General features: G+C 32.6%; 1 protein-coding gene across 1 annotated transcript in view; it reads right to left on the bottom strand.

Annotated features, from left to right (window-relative positions):
• DACH1 (dachshund family transcription factor 1) overlaps positions 1-19,282 on the bottom strand; it is a 371,790-nt gene that overhangs the window by 174,124 nt on the left and 178,384 nt on the right. The window contains exon 3 of the mRNA XM_032208224.1: positions 7,161-7,322. Coding sequence (XP_032064115.1) covers positions 7,161-7,322 — 162 coding nt within the window. The remainder of the gene's footprint in view (positions 1-7,160; positions 7,323-19,282) is intronic.

The following is a 19,282-nucleotide window of genomic DNA, read 5'->3' as shown; positions in this document are numbered from 1 at the left end:
GGATAATAATTAAAAAGTTTCAAGTTTTCTTCTTAAAATGTAGTTTCTAGTTCATATTCATGAAAGATGATCCTATAGACTATCATAAGTACTTAGCAAAATACAGCGTGTATTAAGATTACATTTCTTAAAATAGCACCTTCACAGTATCACGTTTAAGTATATTTACTGACGATAACAAATAATGATGAAACAAAACTGAATAAAAGCTTAGTAAATTCATTATTTTCACACAAAACACTATCTAAAGGAAAATAGCCATACGAATAAAGCTTGTTTATTAAAAAAGTAAATAAATAAATTATCCAACTATTTATCCAATTAGGATTATCTTTCATGGAACAGGAAATAAAGTAAATGTGATTGAGCACCATAAATAGCTTTTTTTTTTTTTTTAATCCTTACTGACAAGATAGACTTAATCATTTAGATTTTTCCATACAGCTTCATAGCAGACCCAAAGCACAAATGTCATGCAATAAGCTTTTACTTCTGTGGTTTTAGAAGTCTGTTCTCTCAGTATGTCTTGCATAGATAAAAATCACTCTTTTTAGAAGCGATATGCTTGTACAATCAGAACAAACTTGAGAGTATATTGCTAAATAGTTTTTTTTCTGTGAATACCTAAATTCACCTGAGATTTCTGATGACTAGGGTTTTTTTCTTTTTCATTTTGCCTTCTGTTAGGTCCTATTTTGTCATTACTGTACCACTGTCTTGCAAAGGACCTGTTAACTCACTCAAATCTTATTCCAAAATACCTTAATCACTTAAGCACTGTGTGATTCGTTCATTCTTTACATAACTACAACTCTGTAGATGCAAGACTAAGTACTTTTAATGTACAGTTTAGTTTATCTGATCTCATGTTTGCCATCTACTTTAGGATGAGATGGATCACCCCTACAACTACTTATTTTTGTCTGTTGAGTCTAAAGGGAATCTAAGGTGACTAATATGCAAATGTATACATTTGTTTAAATGAATCCCACAGTGAAAATTTAATCTAGATGAGAGACTCATCATTAAAACACATCTGACTGTTCAACAGGAAATGTTGAATCTTTGCTAATAATTCTGTTAATTTACTAACTGGTGTTCAGATCATAACATCCAATTCATTGCCTTGTTTAGCAAATTTAACAATCACAATTAAAAGCTAGGGAAACAGATCCTGCAAAATTATGAACTCCATTTACATTCTCACTTGCCAGACCAGCATTATATTTTAGCCATGAAATTCAAGACTTTTTCCCATGGTATCATGAAGACAAGTAAAATTCCAAAACAGAGTTTAGTGACTTGACTATAGCTAAAGATCTGTTTTTCCCAAAGTTTTATGAAGACATTCCTTTAGCTTGAAATGCAATGTGTTCAACATACCATATTTGTCCTTAAGGCTGTATAATTATTCCTTGGCTAGCACCTAGACAATACTTTTCATCCAAAGATCTCAAAGTTTACAGAAGTAGATAAATGTTACTGACGAGCACTTGTCTTATATCCTATGTTGTCAGTTACAACTATAGTCTTGTCTTTAAATGAACTATGTCGTATACTAAACACTGTAATACTGGAAATCATATTTGCAGTCTGAAGTTTATTTTCATTGTTTTCAACAGAGTATTTTTAGAAAAGGAGCACATCCATCCAACTAGTGGATGTGAATACATGATCAGTTTATGCTAACAGAAAAAATACATTAATAAATGCACTGTATAAAAACAAACAAAAAAAAAGTATAAAAACAAAATAAAATCAGTGTTCAATCTGTTAAACAATAGAAAAATTTTTATGAACTAGTGATACTGTCATTGAACTGGAGAGAGTTTTAGAACAAGCTTGCTCTGGCTTTTTCACCCTATGATTTGGAATCTGTTCACAGTACTGCCAGCTTAACCAAAAAGGATTAACTCTCATATCCAACTGAGAACACAGATAATTCTCAGTAATTGGTAAAAAATGAAGATGAATGGGACTGAGAGATAAGGAGCAATTAGCTCATCAGCAGTTACAGCTGTGCACTCAATCCGGATTCATCTCTTGAGTCTCGGCCCCTTTTAAAGAACCCAGGACACCCCCTCCCCAAAAATTGCTGTACCTGTCCATTATTCCTCTCTCTCCCATTTTATTTCTGTGCTATAGAAAGACACCTGTCATAGCATTCTGTGTAAATTACTACCTCTCCCAGGACCTGTATCTACAGCCAATCTTCTTTTTACATTTAAAAAAAAGGGGGGGGGGGGGGAGAAGGGGCGGGGGGAATACAGAAACCAAATGACTACTGTAGACACTCTTAAGTTCCCTGTCAATCGTTTCATTATAGCAGCATCATCTGTTTGAAAATATAAGCAATTCCCTCATCTAATTATAGGGAGGATTTGAGGTTCATTAACATTGCCAAGGCAGAGAATCAGATGTGCAACTGCAGAGCTGTGCTCAGTGGCCTGCATTCTCTGTTTCCTTTTATTTGCTTTTTCAAGGTCTCCAAGACTTTTTCCTGAAACCATAAAAGTAATTCTTTCCTCCAAAATAGACACGTGTGTTTAGAAAAAGGAAATGACTGCATGTTGTACTGTTCTATTATTGGGCAAGGTCGCTAGAGAAAAATAATTTAACCTAAATCATTTTATCTCTGATTCTGGATTAAAAAAAAAATGCAAGCAACCATCATTATTTTTGAACAACACAACGCAGGAAATCTTAGATTTGTCTCATAATTTTATACATTACAAGTATTGTGGATGAATAGAAAACCCAACATGTCAATAAAACTTCTTAATTTTCAACACATTTTGTGGTTGTTTATGGATTAACATGCTAGCCAAGTGTAAAATATTGCCTTGTACTTCCTAACTGTGTTTAGAAACCAAGAACACCAAAGTCTTCATGATTGCTTCACTTCCTTGAAGAAATAATAGCATTTTTTTTTTTGTATGAATGTAATTTAAACAATGACATTTTCTTGGGACATCTGTTTTGAGATCACATTTTGAATAGATATGAACTCATTTCCTACTAAGTAAGTAATTTACTATTGTTGATAGTTGTTTACAAGTTTTATGAGTCAGATTTCAGCAAGTGGCAACGGTCTTTACAAATCCTTTGAGTATTCTCTAAACTGTATGCATAGTTTATTCATTATATAAAATGTTTGGGAAGCAAAAGTATATGGACTGTTCTTTACTTCCTACCAAGTTATAGATAGCAAAGCCTAGCTCACAGAAATATCTTTAAACATTTTTAAAAGCTTTTATCATTTGTTGCTGCAGATTAATGAAGTATGATAGCAAGGTAGTAAGTACTTAACAGCAGTGAAATAATTGAGGTGATCTACCTATCCATAACTTCAGAGTATCAGGTAGTAAATATGTGACTGATCCTAATAACATCATAAGATGTTGATATGACAAAGAGCAGAACCTCTTCAATTAAATTTAATGTTTGACCTTGTCACTTTCTTTCTTTTAACTCTGCAATTAAAACAAAAATAAAAACACGGCATGATCTTAGAGACAATGCATTTTGTTTGCTGCCATATGGAATTCATTTTTTTTAAATGAGAAAACAGTAATTTATCTATCCTGCATGTTGTATATAGAATTGCCACTAAAAAAAAAAAAAAAAAAAAAAAAAAAAAAAAGAACCCAGGACATTTTTCCTTCTTATCTGCAATGTAGCTCATATCAGCCAAGCTGTCACAAGACAGTACTTGATATAAACAAGAGATTGCAAAGACATCGCAGTAATCAATATTAGGATGGCTACAGTATGGAAGCCCCAACCACTGCATATCATTTGTCTCAGCATCTATTTCTATGACCAAATGAAGCATTAATTCAAATCATAAATCTGTGGTGATTTAAATCTGGGAATGAGCACCTGCCTGCTTTAATGATTTATTTTGTACATTTCAGTAAGCAGGAGATTTGTCCATATGAACTGACAGGTCACCTTCAGATGCCAGTAGCAGACTGTTTATCACCATGCAGACTAGCATCTCATCTTAGCAAGTAAATATTAAACTAAAAGAATCCAATTGATTGTGGATGGGGGAGAAAGGCGTTGCAGCCATATATTCTACTCAGTGTGCTAATACCTCATTCCAATTCCTCTGTAATTTATTTTTTCTCTTTCTTTCTTTCTTTCTTTCTTTCTTTCTTTCTTTCTTTCTTTCTTTCTTTCTTTCTTTCTTTCTTTCTTTCTTTCTTTCTTTTCTTTTCTTTTCTTTTCTTTTCTTTTCTTTTCTTTTCTTTTCTTTTCTTTTCTATTTTCTCCTTCTGAAATAATAATGCTGGTGGGAGGATGAAAGCTCAAGGTTACCATGCAAAACTGAGAGATATAAAATAATTACTTATTAGTGTCATTGACTTCCTTCAACTCCCTTCACTCACTAACCTTTTGGCCATTGCTTCAGAGGACCAAGTTAATAAATTTGTGTAGTGCTCTGTATAATTATACAATGTTCATCTACATAAATGACTTCTGTAAGTCACATTAAGCATCTGATTAAAACCAAAAAGCAAGACAATTCAGAAGTAAACCTGACAATATAAGGAGTTCATATTTTATTTTTCTTCCTTCACACACATTAGAAAAGCCCAAGAACAAGGTACGCTCAACCCATGTACATTACCATACACCTGTAACATGTGGGCTAACATTTAGATAAAGCTTTTAGACTGTTTTTTGTTTGTTTTTCTCCAGTTTGGTTAGACATATAACATAATATAAAATATAACAAAAATCAGATTATTTTGTTCTGTTTTGTCCCTTCCTTCTGTCAACATTCATAATTTTAATGTTTCAAATTCATGCTTAACAAGCCATAGGTTGTATTGTTAATGATATATGGTCTTAATAATATTTATTTGAAAAAACATAAACATTTGAAAAAAAAAAAAAAAGAAAAACAACCCCTCAAAACAAACAAAACCAAACAAATAAAAAAAAAGACTCGAAACAACAACAAGAAAACACGTGCATACCTACTACCAAACAACACTTTTGAAATATGCTTCTTGTCAGGATAATACAATATACTGGTTTTCAGCAATGCAATTGACAAATAGAGTTAATTCTTAGTGAATCTAATAATACACTGGTATAATACACTAGTATATATACACTAGTAACCACTTCTTTGATTCCATAGGCATAAATGACACTGGACACTAGATAGGGCCCACTATAAAAGAAACAAATAAATGAAAGTAATTTTTGAGAAAACTTCCATAGGAAAAATATAATTCAAAGCTGTGCACAAACAAGAAGACTGTAATTCCAGAGACATTTCTGATAGAATGAAAATAACTGAGACCATTATTTTTTTTCTGAACAAAATGAACTCAATTCTTCATTCATTTAAACTGGGAAAATAACTGAAGTTAACAATTAAGTTAAGTTGCTGAGAGGAAATTTTGGCGATAAATAATGTTACTTTAATCTACTAAAAAAGCTCGAATATAACTTCTCAATCAAGTAAAATGAGTAAACGGTTTATGAGCAGATTAACCATATAAATTTTGTCTCAGACAATTATTTTAAGATGGATTTCAGATGAAATTCAGCTATTCTTCCCACAAATCCTGCAAATATTTCATGTGGTCTACATGTTGATTATTTGTTAACTTTTCCATTTCCATACATGTACAAGTAGTTTGTCTGAACAGCCAAGAAGAATATTAGTTCTCTAATTCAATATGTGAACACTTTGTTTCACATAATGCATGCACTATGCATGCACCTAAATTAGCTCTGAGTTCAGACTCCTTACCCCAATACTTGGTATTTACTTTTTTTCTTTGTATTTAGGTGCCACCTTGTCCTTCCATTATACTTGCACCTATCACCTCTTTCACCCAGGTTTCACAGACACCTCCTCTTTACCCACTGTTGTACTCACAATTTTTCCACTAATATTCTACAGAATGCACGTGTTGGTGTTCAAGTACTATCACAATAATTTAAGATAGTTTTCTTTACAAGAGCATGTTTTTAACAGCTTTTAAGTAAAACAAACAAACAAACAAAAACAGATTGTCACCTTATGCATGCATATTGCTGTTATTTAAAATAATGTATCTAGGTGAACTGGTTCTTTGAACTGTAGTCCACATTACTTATAAATAACAGCCTACGAATGCTCCCAGATTGTATAGAACTCTGGTTCACAAACATATTTATTTATGTTAAGGCTATAACATAACTATTTAAGACTCATTTCAAATATATTTACAATATGAAAAATTATAAATAAATAAACAAAAGAGCCCAAAATAAAGACAAAGAATCTCTATCTTATGCCATTTTATTCCAACATTTTTTTTATTCCAACCAATTTTGTCTGCAGTTTTTTGAACATACCTCTTTGTCACTGAATTTCTGTTGCTGAGTTCATACTGTCTCAACATGATAAAAGAAACCAATACAATGAAATGGCATAACAAAACATTTTACAGCAGACACACACAGATGATTAAAGATTTAATCAACGACAACAAAAAGTTACTCTAGCTTTGAAGTATGCTTTAGCAAAACAAATCATCCAAACAAATGAATAAAGTATACCAAAACAATTCTGTTTGAGAACATGAGTTGCTGATGGTTGCTTAAGAAATGGAAAAGTCTGTTAACTACATTTTAAGAATGTGTTTATTAAAATAAAATATGATAGAAACTGCAGAGCATGGCAATAATTTATTGTGTATGTATGTTTTCCTTTTGTCACAGGGCACATGAAAGTATGAAATATTTTCCTTTCAAGCTTGTGTTCTGAATTACCTAAAGTCGATACCCAGCACACTGAGCAAGAGACATTGTTAAATTTCACTTTGACACCATCATCTGTCACCCCACCTGTACTTTGAAAAATGAACTCTAAGCAATCAAACCACTTTCTTTCATGGAAAATATTAACTAGAGTCTGCAAAAGTAACCTGCAAAGGGAATAATATTTTTTGTAATAGTAACAACAGCACTTAATGCTGGTATAAAGGTCATACACAAAACAAAACTAAAAACATTAAGAAAAGGAAAAAAAATATGCAACATTTTACACCAAATCAAAAACTTCAGAACGAAGTCTAGAAGAATCACCATTTTAATAAAGCCCCATCAGAGTGTTATGGACATTGTATAACGATGTGTCTGAGACTTACCGACACTTGAATTCAGATCTCCATTTTCAGAGTCTGCTCCATGCTGGTTGTTATTTGCATGATAGTTGGACATAGCTTCCAATTTAATTTTTTTCACTTTCATTGCTTCTGCTATGGCAGCATTGGTGGCAGCTGCTGCTGCTGCAGCTGCTGCTGTCAGGCCTGCAAAGTATGAATAAAATTTAATATACATTATTCTATGATTCTTCATTATTGTAGGGACTAAGACTGTTACTCTTCCTTCATGCTTACTACAAACAGAGAACACTGCAGAGTAGTTTTCCTCTTGTTTCATTTGAGGGCTATCAATTTTTTCAAATAAAATATTTCACATCCTATATAAATAGTTACTTCTAAACATCCCACGTCCACCTAAATCTTAGCTTGGTATCCAGTAACTGCAATTATAATAGTCATAACTAGCTGTAGCTACAAATACATGCTTTCAGAAACCAGATTTTGTTTGTAAATGATCTGAAGCATCTGAATAAGAAAAGGTGAACATGCATGCAACTGTATTTTGAAAAAATCTTTTAGATGTAAAATGTTTTTGCCATGTTAAATAAAATAAATTAAAAATAAATCCATAATTTTTGTTTATGAATAACAGACTAAAGAACTCAGACATTTAGTTCTAATTTCATATATAATATCTAGGAGATGTGAGCCCCCATAGGAATCATTTCTAGAAGAAAAGGTAGCTATGCAGAACATTGGTAACATACTTATTTTGCTTTCCCAAAACTATAAGGCACTACAGAATTTAGCAATGAGAAGGGGATCCATTAAATACATTTAATACCAAAGACGAAGGCACCTTCAGGCACCTTCAGTGCTTGTCCTACCAAACCACATTTCTGCCATTCAGACATATACAGGAATATTTTACAAAAATGAGGAAAGTTTTCTCTGTCAAAAGCAGTTACAAGAAATACTCTAGTAATGCCTTCAAAACTCAAAATTAGATACAGTCTTTACTCAATGTCATAACTTTTTGCTCTCCTCCTTAAGGAGGAATATTTTTTCCGCTGTCCCCAGGCAGCACTGCTGTCCATTCCCTTTGTTTTGCTCCAACTTGGGTGATGATGAAAAGAAGCTGATGTCAAAACTCCTCAAGAGCTACCCAGAAAAAGACCTCCACTACTTTCTGCTTGTCTCATATGATTAAAACAGGAGGTAGAGATGGAAATTAAAGAAAATTAAACATAAGAAATGAAGGAGAAAGCAGTAAAATACATAAGTTTTATGCAATAAAACTACCAATCTAAGCCCTCAATCTATGATATCACATGAGTAGCAGACCCTCAATACTTTTGAACCAAGATTCTTGCCCTGACAGGGGAGACAGCTTGAAAGATCTGTGTAATTAGTTTAAAGGTGTCTGCTTGTCTGATTTTCAGCTATCCTGAGAGGTGTGAAGTGTCTTACAGATCTCAAGAGGAATTAACTCCACGACTTACTATTCTAGTGGGCCTAGGCTGCTGCCCAGCATAGGAAGAGCACAATTTATCAGGGAATACCAAATAAGCAAAGAATCCCAGGCTGCTGAGGTAAATATTGCTACCAGCATTGCTTCCATGGGTTTCTTATTGTCTCTCTTACCTTCTTAAATGGAAAACGAGTTCAGTATTACCATGTTTTCAGCTAGCAACAGAAGATAACCCATTGGTGAGAAAGCTGAAGGTGAATGGACTTCAGGAATCTCCATCATCACATGGAAAGCAAAAAGGTGGCATAAGGGGTGCTTTTTCATATATTATGTCTTGCTTCAAGGTTGCTTTCCCTTATTTCTCTGCTTGACTGTATAAAGCTTAGCAAACAACTCCAGCATCTCTACTTGCCTCACAAAGACTTCCAGCACCTTTACATGCAATGAGAATTACCAAGTATGGGATAATTACATTCTGCGTGGGCAGATCAATATTATTTAGGAAACTGCCAATTCAGGAAGAAGTACCAAAAGGAAAAAAAAAAATCAAATCAGAAGGTGGATAAACTTGAGGGTTTCATTTTATTTTAGCTTCTGCCACTATTACAAAATGTGCACATACTTGTCTTAAGAAGGTACTGACAATAACATGGATTGTTTCCAATGATATTTTTATCTTAGAGGAAGGATATGAAGTTATACATTACACAAATTTGGTTACAGTCCTTAAATTAGGCCAAAGAGAAAAGGATAGTGCACCTCTGAACATTGGTTTGTATCCTGTGTTCATTAAACAATGCAATATCCTATACTTCCTTTTATATATATATATATATATACACTACTGAAAAGCTAAAACTAGCATCTTTAAAGAACAATCCCTTAGAAAAAATATTAAAATACCAATATATAAAACCAATAAATATGACAGCATACCTCAAACTTTTAGTTGTTATTGCACTCTAGATCAGTTTTTAAACACCACCAAATATTAGAATAAACACCATATTAAACCAATACTCCATTGGATTTGTGAGCCCCCTGGAAATATTATTGTCTATCTGGAAATACTATTGTTCACCATTGCAGAACTGCTAAAATAAAACCCTCTTTTGCTGCAAAATTTGCAAAATCATGTAGGCATTTATAGTTTCTTCTGAAGCACACATAACGCTTCTCTGTAAAGAAAGCCATACCCTTTGGATAGGGGCTGGAAAAATAAAACGCAGACTGCTGATATACAGTTTAATACAATTCTTTCAAAACAATACTTGCGATAATAAAATAATTTTTTAAAAAAGCAGAAACTAAACTTTAAATTTTATTCCTCTCTCATGTAACTGCTTAAGTGATTGAAATTATCACTTTGCCATACAGCAATTAATTTAAACTGTATGAAACTGAAACGTGTCTCTCATATAAACATGAGTCAGAGCAGGAGGAGGTACAGAAGAGGGGCACTGAGTATGGGATAATCCTCAGAATTGTAGCTTAATCCAGTTCTTCACAGCAATGTCAACCTAGCGCAGTTTCTGCCTTACTGTTACTTTTTTCTACTTTTTAACTGCCACGATATAGCAAAGCAGTTGCAAGGAAGTGGAAGGCAAGGAAGGTCCCGAGCCACTCACCAGAGCCCCTGGCACTGGTGCAGTGTGGAAGACAAAAATTTCGTGTTAACACATTGCCCTACTTATCTCACAAGAAAAGGCTGTCATATATATAATAAATAAGAGATTTATTAACTGTTACATAGCAACTATATGTATATTTAACAATTCTAAACTTTAAAGTTCACATATATACTTGGGACTTTTTTTTCTTTAAACAGGTCATTTGAAAAAAACCTTTTGACCTAAACATTAATTAATATATTTTTTCTCTTACAAGAAATGGGCACAGCCACAGAATTTCCAAGTTGTATATTTTTCATTACATTTTATCTTCAATATGAGAAAAAGAAAAATCATCTATTAAGGCATCCGAAATGGAAGAAATAATAAGAATCACATTCAACATCCCTTTAGATATTTATTTTTTTACAAAAAAATATTTGAACAGTTAAAAAGCATCCAGGCTAAAATACTCAATGGATTAAAGTCAATGGTAGTTGTCATTAATATTCTGAAATTGATAAGTTGTTTATGTCTGGCATTTTTCCTGCTGATTATGCAGTGAGACAGGCAGCTTTATAAATATCTCATCACTCCATCGTCACACAAATTTCATCGACAGTGCTCATGCACAGCTATTAGCAATATGAATCTAACCATTACAAGAGGAAAGAAAATCGAACATGTGGCATTAATACGCAGTCCTGGTTCCTAACCATCTGATAGGCAGATGGTGTAAAGCGGATTCTCCAGCTGAAATGAAGGGGCACATCATTTAAAACCTTGTTTGCATTCTAACTGATATCAGTGCCATATTGATATACATGATACATCATGGCAGTATTTGAACAATCTAGTTTGTTTCAGTCATAAATGTTTACAGCCTTGTTTTTTATCTTTAGAAGCATGTTCTGAAGAGCATATTTTTAATTTATGAAACCTATTGTTTACTTCTGTTGAACCAGAAGATTAGTGAAAAGCAGGAATATTAAATTACCACAACTGTAGCAGTATAACTAAGATGGATGAATAAAGTATGTTTTTTCAATAAAATATGTTAGTAAAGGAATTAAAAATTAGCCAAGGCATCTTATGCATTAAATACATTTATTCATTTAAACCTTACAGCTTTTTTCCCATGTGACATACTTAGAACTTTAATACTTTATAAAGCGATTCATTTAAATCTCTTCCTGCATGCAATTAATCTTGTCCAACAATTTAATTCAAAACGCAAAACATCAGAAAGTAAAGTTTAATTCAACAATCATGGTTCTGAAGTAATCTCAGTATTGCTGACAGTTCCTATAGACTCGTCAGCAAAAGTCTGTTCAAGGTGTCTTGTAGGAACTGCATGAATTTGAATTACAACACAATTGAAAGCTCTCCAAGCCTTAGTAGGAACTCGGGAACAAGAAGCAAAACACCAAAAGAAACCGTGAATGATCCTTTCCTACAAAGACCTTCCCTCTTCTGTCACTAGATTACTTTGGCCTGTTGGGTGTGTTTATAGCTGTTAATTATGTTAATAAAGTTGCAGCCTGCTGCCTCTGCCAAATATAATCATAAGCATTCTCCTGCCAAGTTCTAGTCTAATTTACACCCATGCAACTCCACTGAAGGCAAAATTTTGTGGGTGAGAGTAAGACCAGAAGTATGCCCAGTATGTGTGGTCTCCAATGCTGAAAAATGAGTGAATGAAACACAATGACATAAAAACATACAATCTTCAGAAAACAATTCTATTTTCAAAGTAAAATGCTTGAGAAAGATGTCCAATACCATGAAAGATTTTTAAAAACTGTACAAATTACTGGTGGGGACTAAATCATATCCTGGAGTTCTGCCTTCCAACAAATATTATTCCCTGCCTTAAGAGACTGCTCTTAAAACTTTCAATTTTTATGGCACAACAATTTTACTACACATCCTAACTGTGAAGGAAAAAATAAAAGAAAATGAAGCATGTGTATCCTTTTCAGGCTCAAATACATCTCAAAATGTGTATTTTGAATGTTATACCTAAACCCAGTCCTTTGACAAATTACAAACTTATTTCAGTAATTGATCTTAATTCATTTTTAACTTCCTTCATATAACTATTCCTAATAATAATCAGCTTTCCTAATAATTATTTCTAATAGCTACGTTTCTTTGCATATATCATACATACACATATTTGTGGGTATATAAAACATCCAATTATATATCTATCTATATGTCTATATCTATATATAGATATATGTAATCTATATAGATAGATATACATATAGATACATATTTTCACAATCTCTTTCTTTAGGACTTTGATAACATTTTCTTGATACGTTATCTCTGCCATCAAAGAATAGGCAGAAAACCAAAAAATGACTGTCAGCAGTGTGTTACATTTAATTTCATTTATTTGCTGGAAAGTTCATTCTACTGAAGTGTTTTATTCTTTGTGTGGGAAGATGTCCAAATTTCATCTAAATTCTGAAAGAACTCCTTTCATTATTTCAAATTAATGTTTAATCCTTTTTCTTATATTTTATTTCAGTGGCATAGACTTGAAAATAATTCATGTATTTTCTTGACTTAATTCCAGATTTCATATTGGAGTTATTTGGGCAAAAATCTTACTATAATCTAAAAAAACTTTGCCTGAGAAATAAATGTTGGGTTACATCATATGTTACATGGTTACATCATAGGACTTGACCCTGATCACTGTAGATTATTGCATTGGTTTCACGGCTTTCAACAGTTCAGGTACAAGTTTTTGGTAGCTTGTTATACTGCTACCAAGTTATTTTAAACAAAATAGGATCCTAACTTCAGTCCTAACATCTAATGGGTGTTTTATATAGTGTGATATATAAAACAAGAAGTGGAAAGTAATTTGCAGGAGGACAGAGGACTGATTACATAGATTGTGGAAAGGGGAACTTCACACTGTACCATAATGTTCTGTTAAAATATACTGATTTTCATTAACAGAGTTCTTCATGTAAAATGTAGTTCTGGAACCTAACAGTTACCGTTATAGTTAAGATAAGAAGCCTTATTTTTGTTAAGCTTCCTGGACTGATCTCATACAACAACATTAGTGTATCCCAAAAATGTCATTACCTGTCATTTCAGGATAATCAAAAAAATCCTTGTCAGGACTTTCCAGTTTTATTTTCTTGCTCAGCTTGAATGGTTCAGCATAAATTGCTCATTAAGATTTTTTTCCAAACATCTTTTAAATGGCTGTTATTAAAAGAGTCACGCAAATACAAGTGAAATAAATAATTGCACTTTAAATATTGCTAAAGAAGGATTACTTAGAAAAAATCACCCATATGATCTAATTTAGAATAGTGCAACTAAAATGGAATTGCCAATCTTGTACTGGGACAAAAACAGTGTATGTGAGGCTCAAACCATCTGTTGTTCATCAAAACTAATCAGACCTTTTTCCTGTAACTACTCCTAAATTGCAATATGAATTTTGAGGTCTGGGTATTGCATTTAAGATAAACAAGAAAAAATAAAATAATAAAATAAAATAAAATAAAATAAAATAAAATAAAATAAAGTAAAATAAAGTAAAATAAAATAAAGCTATATTTCTACAGGAACCTGCAAATCTAAAAATCTTTTTACTTATAATATATCCCTGCAATTAATAATAATAGCAGAAATAAAGAATGGACCCAGAAAGAAGCAGTGTTCTCTTGATCTGTTTTGTTAAACATAGATAAAACTTAAGCTAAATAAGCTTAAGCTAGATAAAACCTTGTTTGTTGAAAATCTGAGAGGCAGATTCAGTAACGTGGAAAAAAAAATGTAAATACAATTAATTCATCACCAATATATCTAGAACAGTACAACAGTACATCTATTGTACTGATGGATATATATTCCTTGAAGTTTGTTTTTGTACTAAGTAAAAAGTATAATCATAAAGTGTATTTCAAATACCACAGCCAAATAATAGCTTAACAAATAGCTTAACACAGTTTTGTGATCTGTGAATTTATTATTGGTTTGATGCAATTGCTGCAGAATTAAAACAATGCATATTGTATAAATGCCTTGTTATATTATTGTGCCTCTCAGCAACAGTTTAAAATACTACTGTAATGCATACAGCTTCAGAACAATACAATTAAGAGAGAACATTCTTTCTTAAACAAGTCATCTTTTCAAAAGCAATAGATTCTCAGTTCTCATTCAGTCTGTTGCATTATTCATTTCATGTGCAACCTCATGCTGGACCATAAATTGTTACTTTATCTAATCAAAGGCGACTTAACTCCACAGAAGGTCAAAGGTTTAATTTTGTGAAGTATTATCTTACGCTATGAGTTTAACTGAAAAATAGAAGAAGAAAAACAGCCAAGAAACTGGTAATAAATGAACCTTTATTGCCTCAGGCATTGGCCTAGTTAATAAACTTTCATTGAAGGTTTCTTTCAACTGTTATGGACAATGAGGTTAAAAAAAAAAAATCTTAAATTACAGCCATGTGTGACTTTTAAAGCAGGCATTCTTTTTTATCTCAACCTCCCTAGCTAAGGAAAAAGACAAAGAGATTGTCTTCAATTTCTTAACCAGAAATGTGTGCTTCTAAACAGATTTAAAAGTGCAGATCAAGCCTTTTAAAAAGAAGAGGTCAGCTTTGAACAATATAAAAAATACTTTTACTTAAGTGTCAAACCTTTACCCACAATCTCTTTAACTGAATAGTATGGATTTCTCCTCTGCCCCCTCCCCTCCAAAAAAAAGTATGCATGTAGGGAAAATATATATACTAACAATATATTATGCTAACAATGATGCTTGGTACCTAACAGATTTTCTGTTTTACATTTGCATTGCTAGAATGCAATAATGTCTCTTGTTTAATAGAATGACTTATTATGGGAACAACTTTCTTGCACTTTTAGCAAACAGAAGTTCCTTTCTTCCTTTTGTGTGTATTATCTCATGTTCTCACAACACTATTCTCTCTGTTACAAAAAATTCAAAGGTTTAACATAAAGAAAGTTACTGATAGTTATTGGTGTTCTGTGAATTTTCCTGAATAGCATTCTTATATTTGAATAATTGCTATGTCTTTTATTTACATGTTCTTTGAGTTTTGTTTAGAGAAATGCATAATAAAATCAGTAGCACTTAATAAAATGTTATTTTTTAACTTCAGACTAATTTATAACTAGATGGACACAATTAATTAATTGCAACACTGCTACAATAAAAAATAAAAAATAAAAAAAAGGGACGTGTTCATGCCTGTAACAGCAGTAATGTAGCTAAATACTCATAATCTTCCAAGCAGCAGGAGCTGTTTTGTTTTGTTTTGTTTTGTTTTGTTTGTTTTGTTTTTTTTTATAAACTTAATTCACAGTTTGACACAGATCTTGGGGTAACGGCACACAGTTCTTTGATTAAACTAATATCTGAACACTGTTGAAGCAGCCTGATGGCCCCATGGAAGTCTCCCTACTACTTCCAAGCTCAGCCTTGTAAATGGAGTTACCAAAAGCATTCCACTAGACCCAAAGAAGCCCAAATGCCTGATCATGTGTGTGAAATTTAACTTGTTCATCTGTGGGATCAAAAGAGGTTTAGAATAAAATGAGATTGTAGCTGTTGACACAGTGTTCCTGTTTTAGCTTTTACAGAGTTTTGGTCTGATGGATGTGCCCACAGAGGAACCATTTCTCTGCACTACGCTGAAGAAATAGTCCACAGATATTTACTTTAAGTGGGATCAAAACCTTTGTGGCCCATGTGGCTTTGATCCCAAAGCAACGTTTTAGTCCAGAGAAAGCAAGATTAGATTCACACTTTTGGTGATTAAAATGTAAACAAGAATTGTCAACTGCAGACTTATTTCAGGCTTCCGCCTCCCCCAAGAAATTAAAACAGATTTTTTTTCTATTCATGAAAGAAAGAAAGAAAAGAATGCAGAACTTTAATTACAAACAATTACCATTCCCAACTGAGATAAAGTATTATCATAACAGCTCATAGAGTGCATCTTCAACAGATATTTAAAATATAAGCTACAATTTTAAGGTATTAAAGAAAAATTTCATAGCAATATTCATTAACAGCATAAGAATATGCTACATAAATATTCAAATATCCAAATATCAAAAGTTTAAAATACTTTTAAAGAACAATTCTCAGTCTGCTTTGTCACATTTAGTTTTAAATTAGATATTGTATCCCAGAAAACAAACAAACTATATTTGGTTTATAATATATACTTAAATTCTGTACCATTCTACTGTTTGCCTTTCTGTATTTGCAAAAGTGAAAAGCAGGCTGCACCAAGCAATAGAATGATGGAAAAAATCCGAGAAATCTACTGTTATTTCAAGTCCTATATGCCATTGTTTTAACACCTAAAGTTGGGTGAAAGAATTTTCATACATGTATATCAAAATGTAAAGCATGTAAGGGTCAGGAGAGTCGTTTCTCCTCCTCCACATCTCTATTCACTTGAAGTGTTTTAACTTCAAGAGCTGCACTGTGGCTTTGGGCCTCTTTTTTTTTTTTTTTTTTTTGGTTGTGGTGTTTTTTTCTTTTCCTCCACTCCATTGTTTGTTTGCTTGTTTCTGGTTTTTTTTTGGTTTTGTTTTGTCAGATCCATTATGCATTTTGCCATGCCAGAGGGAAGGCATGGGGCTAAATGTACTATTACAGAACACTGATGCAGAACTGTGATACTGTACAAAGTAGTTGTGATAACGACTTACAGGGAACACTGTGTAGTCCTGCTTCCAGATTAAAAGGCAGTAAATTCTTAAAGACATCCCACTCTCACCTATATGCTCTACTTGTTGCATCAGGTAACAGAACACTAAATTTCATGGACTGGCATCTAATCTCTGCAGTGTGCACACTTCTTTTGGCATCTTGAGTGAAAAATCATAGACTTTGCACATTTGGAGATGTACATTTGTACATCTTTTTCTAATAAGAAGCATGGCATAACAGTGGGATGATGTTCATTTGTGTCATATCCTGGCACTCAGTCAAACCATGGCCACATTATGACACCAAATCAAAGGAGTTCTCTCCAGCCCATAGTGAGACATCTTCAAATAATTTTGTTGAATAATACCTCGAATCACCTCATACTCAAAAAGTAAATATTTGAAGACTCTTAATAATATTAAAGGGGAAAACATGTACACATAATCACTGTATTTGGTTACACAAAAACAAATATGCAGAAACTTTTCCACAGTCCCTTTTATATTGATGTAATTGCAGTTTATATTATGAAAAACTGTAACATTTAGCAAATATAGATTTATATAACTGATCATATGTCTTTCCATATGGCATAATCTTTTAAATCAAGAGCTGAATAGTACCACTGTCCACCTCATTATGAACTAGTGTGGACTAGAAAGATCAGACAATATGCAACTTAACAGAGTTCCAAGATTGTTTTTGGCCCCAAGAAATCCTCATCAAATCATGTTGGAATGACAAATTACATGTATATTACTAGCAGTACTTTGTAGAAGACAGAATTGTATGTTACCATGCTCCTCTCAAGTTGGTGGCATCTACCAATAGCAAAATACGATGAGAATTCCACAGATTCCCCATTTTGTAGGAAGAACTAGATTAAAATTTATAGCATATAATTGAATTAATCTTTTCTTCAGGAATGAATGAACAGGCTGTCAACAGATTTGGGTTTTCCCCAAATCTATCTGTTACTGGAAATCACTTTTCTCCATCTTGTCAGCATTTGCAGAAGAGTGGGACGTGATGTGTGTTCTGTAATGCCTCATTACTCTGGGTTATGACCTTTCTTCTTATCATTTCTAAATTCTAAGTTTTACTCTTCTCTGACATTGAGATGGGCAAGATGGACTGCAAAGTTAGCACAAAGTGAGTAATAAAAATAATTGACAAAAATTTAATCAGTATCTAGATAATAACTCACTTTTTTCCCAACCACAAGCAATCTAAGTTCAACCAACAGCAAGATGCACTATCAATATTTAACATTGAGCATATCAACACTCTGATGGAGAGAATATCTTTATCTTTTTGAATAAAAACATGCATGCATAAATTTCAAAAGAAACAAGGGGAATTTATTTTTTTTCAGCAATTCCCTACAATGAATTTCTGAGTTTCTTTACAACTGGATTCTTAATCAGTAGTTAAGAATGTTAAAACACATGCTCCCTTTCCCCTCCCCCTTTCCCTGGTTTTTAGTTTCTCTGTTTATCAACACAGATTTTCAACAGCAATAACAGGCCACGACAGAAACATGTTTCATCTAAGCTGTATGGGATGGTATATAGTTGGGTTTCACATAATAAAGGCAGATGAATCAGCATGATTCTGTTCTTCTTGCAACTATATTTAATAAAGATGACATATCATCTATGGAGACATTCATATATGCACCATTTAGTGTCATGATCAAATCTGAAAAGTGTACATAAATTTGTGTTTGTGTTTTTCTCTCTTTGCCCTTCTCAACCATTGAAAATACACTTCAAAATTGACAATATAATGTTGCCTCAATTCACCACATTTTTGAAGGAAAATATTTACAAGTTGCTTTTTTCCATTCACATGTGTTTGTTATAAGAAAGCTTACATTGCAGGAAAACTTTAGTGACATTTAGTTAAATGTTATACTTTGTTCAGAAACTGTTATCATTCAAGCATAAGTGATTGATATTCCTCATATGTAAGAGTATGAAACATATAATGAGTTATAAAATGGCTTCAGTGCACCAAAAAAAAGATTGCCTTCAATGGTGATGATGATATGCGGGAATTTTGGACACTTTAATATTTCCAGTCTCTTAAATGAGCTGTTTGTTGTTTTGACGAGATTGACATTTCTACCACAAACAAATAGAAGAAATACTAACTTTATTAATATGATTTTATTTATTTATTTTATATCCAATTGCTGCATTAGCTCATCTCAATATCATGCCCTTTCAGCAAATCAGAAAATAAATAAATAAATAAAATAAAAACTTTAACTTTAGTTCAATTCCAAGCTCCTGCCTCTGTGTACTCTCTCCCCCAAAATCACTCCTTCATTAGCATTGAGC

Source organism: Aythya fuligula, chromosome 1 (assembly GCF_009819795.1).
Source record: "Aythya fuligula isolate bAytFul2 chromosome 1, bAytFul2.pri, whole genome shotgun sequence".
NCBI classification, from domain to species: domain Eukaryota; kingdom Metazoa; phylum Chordata; class Aves; order Anseriformes; family Anatidae; genus Aythya; species Aythya fuligula.
Note: the sequence above shows the minus strand (reverse complement) of the source record. Positions and strands in the feature narration are given on the sequence as shown.